We start from the raw sequence: 9,295 nt of genomic DNA on the forward strand, positions 1-9,295 counted from the left end.
ACCCTCCATCAAGGGTCCAATAGACCTCTATTGTGACAACAATAGAGCTATTGCTCAGGCTAGAGAGCCACGAGAACATCAGAAGGTCAAACATGTCCGGAGGCGATTTCACATGATCCGAGAATGGAAGTCAGAAGGTGAAATCAGAATTTGCAAAGTTGGAACGGATGACAATGTAGCCGATCCACTTACTAAACCTTTGCCTCAAGTGAAGCACAACAAACACATTGAGGCAATGGGAATCAAGCATGTCATGAACTGGCTTTGAATTCCATTTTATAGTGTTTTAATCAAATTTTGAACAATGTTGATGTAAAGCGCTATGATGAACCATTCAGTTTTGGAGTAATTAAAATTTTTCATGCAATTTAAATCACTCCGTCTCTATTTAATTGTGGTTTAGAATTAAATAATGAGTCCATTCGATTTTAATAAATAGGGTATCAAGTCAATGGCTTGGATAAAGAAACACCTATTAAGTGAACATTGAATATTTAAATCGAAAATTATCCCTAATCAAGGTCATATTTTGTGGACGATTGATGACCATCAGAGATTAGTGTGTAGTATGATTTGTAGCACCGTTTCTTGTGCTATGAGGATATAAATCATTTGCACAGGTATTGGTTTAGAACCATACTAGATCGACCTATGAGGATACTTTAAGAGATTTAAAATCGTCATAAGTATTTTCTCATTATTACTATCGGAACTCTTTTCCTTTGACCATGAGTAGTGGGAGATCTCTTGTTTGAGTACCGGTCCGCTTTGGTATCCGCCAAACGTTCGCCGTAACTGGGGATTATAAAGACAGATATTGGGCGGGTGAGTCCTCTTAGTAAGAGAAGCTACATTACAAGACTGGAAATGTCCCCCTACTAACAATAGGGAACATGTCTTGTTGTTAACAAGGCCTCTTGAAGAGCGAGACTGTGAAAAATGCATGGCCGTGCTCAGATGGATTTTAGAAATCATCTGCTTATTGACAGTCAAACTCGGATTTCGAGAAACACTTCTGGACGTAACAGAGATGACTAGTAATCTTACTCTGTAGTTCATGACACAACAAGAAAAGGGCCGTTTTGCGACGGAAATAATTCGTCGCAAACTGGCAAAATTCCGTCGCAAAGTGACTTTGCGACGGATTTCCGTCACAGGCATGGCGTCGCTCGAACTTTCGTAGCAAACAGTCCTTTTGTGACGGAATATCCGTCGCAAAACGAATTGCGACGGATTTTGCGACGGAAAGGTAGTTGTAGCTGAAAACAACATTTGCGACGAAAATTCCGTAGCAAGAGGAATCATTTTGCGACGGAATATTCCGTCACAAATTTTGCGATGGAATGTATTTCCGTCGCAAAATGGATTCTTTTGCGACGGAATAGTCCGTCACAAATTTTGCGACGGAATGTAATTCCGTCGCAAAATGAAGTTTTTTGCGACGGATTATTTTCCGTCGCATGTGTGCGACGGAAAATAATCCGTCGCAAAATACTCCATTTTGCGACGGAATTACATTCCGTCGCAAAGTTATTGTAATTTTAATTTTTTTTTTTTTTGTATTTTGTTTTTTTTCCTGGAACCTGTATTCCTGCAATCCTGTTTAATTTTTTTGTATTTTGTTTTGTTTTCCTGGAACCTGTATTCATGCAATCCTGTTTAATAAAATACGTGCATTTAAAATAATTTCAGTCAAAAAGTCCACGCCCTAACATAATTCAAATATATACAACACGTAGCCGTAACTACCAAGTACGGTACATGATATAATTTTTTAAACTACAATGTCATCCATATACAAAAATCGAAAAATGACACCTAACTAAACACAAGCTGGCTGTCCTTGGCCTGCACCACCACCACCACCACCACCCGGGTCGTTCCTGGGGTCTCGAATCTGAGGCTGAATCGTAGAACAAGTGAAAGGAGTGGTCAATCCTGTAAATCTACTGGCTAACTCCTCTAAGAACTCCTTGTTCTTCCTCTCGATTTCAGCCATCCGTTCTGCCACTCGAGCCTCCACTCGAGCATCGAGCTGTTCCGCCACACGGCTATCGATCTGGCTCTCAATTGCTTCCACCCTCTCATTCAACTCCTTGTGGAAGTTTTCCTGCATTTGAGTTATGACCGACGGTACGTATTGGCTGGAAGAACCCGATCCTCGTCCCCTAGATGTGCCGTAGTACAAGTCAGCACCAACACCAAGACCTCTAACACGACCCTTCTTATTACGACCACCAGCCGCCTCAAAGAAAATTTCATTTTCAGACAGTTGGGAACCCTGGGTTCTTGATTCCTCCTGTCTGTGTTGGTACGCCTCCTGTAACAAACAAAGGATATACAATGCAGAAATAAAAATAAAGAATGAGAACCTATTGATATAGTTCATAAGTGGCAATATAGGTTCACTAGGTCCTAAAACTAGGAAAATTGGGTGAAAATGGGGCGTTTTTGGTTCTAACTTGTCTATTTCTCACATTTGTTATCTAATGAACCTATTTTTGACCTTAATACACCTAACTAACATAGTTACTTGAGTTTGAGGCTTGAAATTGTTTATAAGTGGCAATATAGGTTCACTAGGTCCTAAAACTAGAAAAAATGGGCGAAAATGGGGCGTTTTTGGTTCTAACTTGCCTATTTCTCACATTTGTTATCAAATGAGCTTATTTTTGACCATAATACACCTAAATAACATAGTTACTTGAGTTCGAGGCTTGAAATAGTTCATAAGTGGCAATATAGGTTCACTAGGTCCTAAAACTAGGAAAATTGGGTGAAAATGGGGCGTTTTTGGTTCTAACTTGCCTATTTCTCACATTTGTTATCTAATGAACCTATTTTTGACCTTAATACACCTAACTAACATAGTTACTTGAGTTTGAGGCTTGAAATTGTTTATAAGTGGCAATATAGGTTCACTAGGTCCTAAAACTAGAAAAAATGGGCGAAAATGGGGCGTTTTTGGTTCTAACTTGCCTATTTCTCACATTTGTTATCAAATGAGCTTATTTTGACCATAATACACCTACCTAACATAGTTACTTGAGTTCGAGGCTTGAAATAGTTCATAAGTGGCAATATAGGAAACAAGTGGCTTGAAAATGGGCGAAAACTAGTTATTACCGCAATTTCCTTCGCTCTTTTGTTCGCAGGAACCTTCCCTTTCCCGGGCACCTCCTTGAAGTGTGTATGCAAGAAGAGATCAGGTGCTGATGGAAGCTTCCCTTGATTCTTTGCCGCCTTGCAATGTGAACAAGTGAACAGTATTATTAGATACAAATGTAATTAAGCACATATAAATACGTACATTCAATTTTTTATACAACAACTTACCAGCTTTTTTGCATGTTGTACCGCAGAGATGGAACCTTGAAAATGGGTCGGTTCTATTTCATTATCCATAGAGCCAGATCGTCGGTTCAATCTGTTCTGTGCTGACCTCTTCTTGTAAACGTCATCCACTTGGGGAATATCCATCATCATCTTGTGGATGTCTTTTGAGATCCAGTCTGGCTTTCTCCCTCCCATCCTTTTAGTGACGTTGTAGAACATTTGTCGCAACCGAGTTGCAGCATAAGTATCAAACGCCCTACGCACTTGCCCCTCCAAAGCAGGTGCCCAACTGTAATGTTGCTGAATATACAAAAAACTCTATTAGTTACATATTCATTTGGTTAAATTTATGACACCTATTATTTATAAGTTAAACTTATACCTTGAACAAGGTGAACCAATGTTCCTTGGTGGGACCTTCAACCTCGCTGTAGTTCTTCCAAGGAGCTTTGTAGTAGCCTTGAATTACATCAGTGACATTCCCCTTTACAGCGTCATTATCAAACCTATGAAACAAGGGTATTTGTATTAGCATTATATGAATAACAAATCAGAATTTTCCCTTTTCATTTAAAATCTTACCAGAGCATAGAAGGTTCCAACACCGGCATGTTAGACCCGGTTGAGCTAGGTTGCTCAAGCTGAGTGTCATCCGTATCCATACTCGAACGGTGCACGGTACTCGGCTCCGCCTCTGAATGAGGGGTGGGTACCTGAGTGTCACCCAACCTGGTGGCATCCTCGGTGATGGTAACCGGAACAGGAACCTGCAAGTGATAAGAAGGAAACTCTCTGCTCTTGCTTGATTTCTTCTTCGGATCACCCCGTTTACCCATTGATACCTGCATCATATTCATTTCACATGATAGGTTTTTCAATTAACAACAAATATAACATCAAATTGAATATAACATCAAATTAAATCACAGTTAAACCAAGATACGCATCCAAAAGCAAAAATTAAGTTTCAATTAACAACTCACGCATATAATCATATCAGTCACAAACAATAGTAGCAAAGTATCAAGCTAAGTTCTTTTCTTCATAAAATCAAACCTACATGAGGTTTTAGATGACATATATCCAGGGGTCCTTACCACTCCAACCTAACCCATCCTTGGACATCTTATCTCACTAGTGAATGTATGCCTAGTTTTCAATTCTATAGAAAATCCGACAGCATATCCCTACAGTTCTCCAAGTACACGATGTAGGTAATTAAACACACCAACATATGTACCCAGAAAACATTGTAGAGAAATGAGACGCCAAGATATTCCATAGAATCAAAAACATTGCATACATTCACCACCTAAAGTGAGATTAAACGTCAAAGGACAGTCCCAACCGGGGACTATTCAAGACATACTCCTAATGTGTATGTCTTGAACGGGTATCTAGGAATAAGAAGATGCAAATGCTTTCAAATCTTAGTGAACATATATAATTAACATACATACCATAATTGTTTAATTTAAACAAGTTTAAAGCAAGTGATGAAACACATATAATTAACACACAATTACCCACATTCAAATAAACATACATACACTAACATGTATTTTTAAATTAACATATATTTTAAACTAATCTAACATATATTTTAAACTAATCTAACATATATTTTAAACTAAACTAACATACATTATAAACTAACTAACATATATTTTAAACTAAAATAACATACATTATAAACTAATCTAACATATATTTTAAACTAAACTAACATACATTAAACTAATTCTAACATTGCAATATATCTTAAAAATTAAACTAATTCTAACATTGCAATATAAATTAAACTACACTACACTAAACACAAGTAATTAAATAATAAAATTTAGTTACAAATTAAATTAAAAAACATAATTAGAAAAAGTTAGGGTTTACATTAAAATTAAATTGAAAACAAAAACAAAGGGGGATAGTGGAATACTCACCGGGATTTGAGGGTGTTGTGGCGGAAATCCGGCTGCCGGAAGGAGGGTGGTGTGGTGGCTGCACACCGCCGGCGAACGGAGGGGCGTGAGTGGGCTTGAACGGAGGGGGTGGCGTGGGTGGGCGTGAGTGCGCGTGAGTGGGAGTGAACGGAGGGGGTGGGCGTTAGTAGGTGTGAGTGGCCGGATTCCGGTCGTTCCGGTGGCGACAGCGGCGGTGAAGTGGCCGGATTTTCTTTCTCTCTCTACGCTTTCCTCTATCTCTCTCTACGCTTTCCTCTTTCTGTTCTTCGTTTTCTTTTTCTCTCTCCTTCAGCGAAACTTCAGTTTTTTTTAAAAAAATTTAAAAACTTTTTGCGACGGAATTTCCGTCGCAGAATCCGTCGCAAAATGTTTTTTTTTTATTTTTTTTTTAATATTGTTTTGCGACGATTATTTCCGTCGCAAACAAACTTTTGCGAGGGAATAAATTCCGTCGCAAACTTTGCGACGGAATTTCCGTCGCAAAAGTTTGTTTCCGTCGCAAAGTTGCGACGGAATTTATTCCCTCGCAAATTAACCCTTTTTGCGACGGAATTGTAGTCCGTTGCAAGGTTTCCGTCGCAAAATGACCTATTTCTTGTAGTGTGAAGAGACATAGGATAAGGGCTATACACTAAATGCACACTTGTCCGGAAGGACAAGTGGGAGATTGAAAGGAATGGTGTCCTTCGAACAAGTGTATTATTCTGATAGCGGGTTCAGAATTATTAGAAAGCTAATATATTCAGCAAGGTCAAGTGATCGGAATGCCTGGGTGGAGGCCGCTTCCGATCAGTAATATTAATATAATTAATATTACAGCTTAATCTTGACTGAACCCTTCGGGTCACACCCAAGCAAATATATGCGAACCAACTCGACGAATTAATTCGGAAGAAATTAATTCGTCGCCCGAGTGTTAAATAATTAGACATCGGTAATTCGAGCTTAGAGCGTCGAAATCGATCGTCGGAAGTCGAGTCTAATTAATAAAAAGACGAGACGCGCAAAATAATAATAAATCAACTATATTCCCGAAAATACCCCTAGCATCGGAGTGCCCCGAGCATCCGAATGCTAAGGGCAAGACGAGCCGGCGCACCGTGCTGCAGCCACGGCCAGCCGCGGCTAGGCATAGCAGCAGTCGCGCCGCGCCACGGCAGCAGCTGCACCACGACAGCAGCTGGTGCGGGCTGGGCTCGGGCTTGGCTCGTGGCTTGGCTCGGGCCATAGGGCCGTGAATAAGGGGAAGGTTGGAATATGGGAGCAAGTGGGTTGCCATGTGGCACAAGGTGAGGGAGAGAGTGGGGAGCAAGTTTGGTCCCCATCTCCAAGTGGTCCTTACCTACTCTCTCATGTATGCTTGACACTTGTTGATTTATTACTAGTTTGCTTAATAATTTTATTTTAGGTTTAAAATAAAATGAGAAAATCTCATTGTCCCACATTGATGGGAGAGATTTTCATACTCCCATCATTCCCTATAAATACCCAACTTTGGGCATTGGAAATGATGCTTGAGTGGGAGTTAAATAGAGCATTCCATAATATTGGAAAAACTCTTAAACTCATATAACACTCGGGTTTTGGTCGGACCTCGCTAACCCCCAGGTAGTAGACTTTAAAGTTGTGTTTGCCCTTTTGTGGGTGGATACCGTCGGAGGCGCGGCGCTTGACGTGCTCGTAGCTTTCAAGTAAGAGCCCCGGTTTTTGGGCGAAGCTCGCTTCGAGGGTAAGATTCGTTATCTTTTCTTTGTGTTTATTTATGCTTTATGATTTTAATTATTGCGAGCGGTTCCTTGGGTCGGGGTTTGTTTCTGCGGTGAGTCGGACTCACCAAACCCTAACACATTTTGCAAAGTTAATCCATGAGCAAGACGAACTTGGCCTTGCTTTGTTGAGTGAGCTTTCTTCCCATCAGGAAGACCAATAGGACAAGATGTGATTTCCACCACATTACTCAAAAATTTCAGGTTACATGTAACATGATTTGAGGCCCCTGTGTCTATTATCCAAGAGGTTTCAAGAGACTCACCTATCAAACGCTCATCAGAAATAACCTTAGCGTTACCAACCATATCAAGAAATTGCTGCCATTGTGCTGCTGTCATACCAGGGAGAGAGGTGGTATTTGCGTCACCACTGCTAGATGATGCTCCAAGGCTGCCAGTAGCTACCACCCTCACTTCGGCACCTCCTTTACCCCTACCAGAAGCTCCTGCCATGTGTTGTTGCTGTTTCTGGGAGGAAGCTACATTACCACGACCACGCCCCGACCCCCTGCTAGGTGTACGCGGTCTGTCCCCCCACCACGCGGGGTACCCATTTTTAGAAAAACAATTCTTAACATCATGGCCATATCGATCACAATAGGAGCATTTGAAGTCAGACTTGTCTCTACCATTATAGTTATTATTCCCATAGCGAGTCCCATCAGTTCGAACGGCAAAAGTCAAGACATCATCACGTTCAGATGGCACCCGAGAAGAATTGCGAAGCCTTTCCTCTTGAATAAGAGTTTGATAAGCACGATCCAAAGTAGTAAAAGGATATTGAGACAGTAAATTCGACCTTACCGTACCATAGAGTTCCTCATTAATTCCATACAAAAATTGATGAAAGCGTTCTTCGTCTAAACGTTTTTGAAGAAGTTTAGGAAAATCACACTTACACCCACCACAGGTGCAGCCACCGCAAGAGCAAGCAAGGATGGGCTCATATGAAGCCAATTCATCCCACAACACCTGTAATTTACCAAAATAATCAACCACACTGGTGGTTTTTGATTGTCGACAATCAGCCAGAGCACTCTTAATTTGTTGAATTCGTGGCCCATTGCTAATACGGAAACGATCCCTGAGCAAGTTCCATAGAGGTTCTGCTTCTTCAAAATAAGGAATTGTTTGCTTCACCGAAGGATCAATGGTATTCAAGATCCATTGCACCAACATAGCTTGAACACAACGCCAATCCAAGAGCCTTTCTTTATCAGTTGGTTTTGTAATAGAGCCGTCAATGAACTCAAACTTTCTGCGAGACATTAGAGAAAGCCGAATCGACCTCGACCATTCCTCATAATTGTTGCCTCGAAATGTAACAGTAGAAATGACATTACCCGGACCATCACCCGATCCAAGATAGTATGGAGAAGAAGTATCAATTTTCGTTGACTGAACAGCCTCCTTGGCAACCATGGAAGAAAATGGAAAAAAAAATGAAGGGAGAAGGTGGAGTGAGTTTTGTCGGCTACTCTAGCCTAATACCATGTAGAGAATGGTAATTCCCCCTTAGGGTTGTTATTCCACTCAGAAAAAATATATACAAGCTAAAAATATTGGAGTATGGGCTTTTACTAATTACAAGTACAACAAAACAATAAAGCCCATAACTTAACTACTTAGGCCTAGAATGTACAATACATATTAATCCCAACACAAAACAACCCTGATTCCCCCCTTCCCGACCACTGATTAGACCCCCTTTGTCCACCGATTTCACCGATTCCACCAAAAAACTCCCAATCTCCCCGATTCCACCCTTCAAATCCAGCAAAATTCATAGCCCGTTAGGTGGGGAAGGTGATCGGATTCAACATCCGTCGGTTGAATTGGAATTGGGGAAGGGTAGAGTTGGGGTGGTCGAAGGTCAGGCCGGCGGGGATGTGCGTGAAGGTATGCCTGGGGTGGGGGAGGTGGGATGACCACCAAGGCTGGCGGGGGGAGAGAGTTAGGAGGAATGTTTTTCATTTTTTTTTTGTTTTAAATAGATTGTTTATTTAAAAAAAAAATCAAAATTAAATATTTAGACAAATTATACAATGACATGTGTCATAGGTAACCGGTTTAGTAGGTTACAAGTTTTTGGTCTTGTTTAAAGTTAAGACCCCCCAAAGGTTGTAATATTCATGTATAATCTAAATGTTGTATTATTAAAAAAGAATGGGCCAAAGGCATGTATTATTAATGTCAATATTTTTCCTTTTTTTTAAAGACTCAACTCTT

At 40.5% G+C, this 9,295-nt stretch overlaps 1 protein-coding gene across 1 annotated transcript; it reads right to left on the reverse strand.

The window, feature by feature from the left end:
- Positions 1 to 4,485: 4,485 nt before the first annotated feature.
- On the reverse strand, positions 4,486 to 8,488 carry LOC145642548 (uncharacterized). Its single transcript, XM_081693751.1, has 2 exons — positions 7,132 to 8,488; positions 4,486 to 4,523 (listed from the first exon to the last, which is right to left on the reverse strand). The coding sequence occupies exons 1-2, from the start codon at positions 8,486 to 8,488 to the stop codon at positions 4,486 to 4,488; spliced, it is 1,395 nt and encodes a 464-aa protein (XP_081549877.1).
- Between the last annotated feature and the right edge of the window lie 807 nt (positions 8,489 to 9,295).

Source organism: Chenopodium album, chromosome 8 (assembly GCF_948465745.1).
Source record: "Chenopodium album chromosome 8, dcCheAlbu1.1, whole genome shotgun sequence".
In the NCBI taxonomy this organism is placed as follows: Eukaryota; Viridiplantae; Streptophyta; class Magnoliopsida; order Caryophyllales; family Amaranthaceae; genus Chenopodium; species Chenopodium album.

Bases quoted from the DNA above. Each gene is read 5' to 3' on its own strand.
- LOC145642548 (XM_081693751.1), bottom strand. From the start codon at position 8,488: ATGGTTGCCAAGGAGGCTGTTCAGTCAACGAAAATTGATACTTCTTCT. The intron at 4,524-7,131 runs GTGAGTCCGACT...GGAGAACTGTAG, and splicing joins GCAAAATGTGTTAGGGTTTG to GGATATGCTGTCGGATTTTC.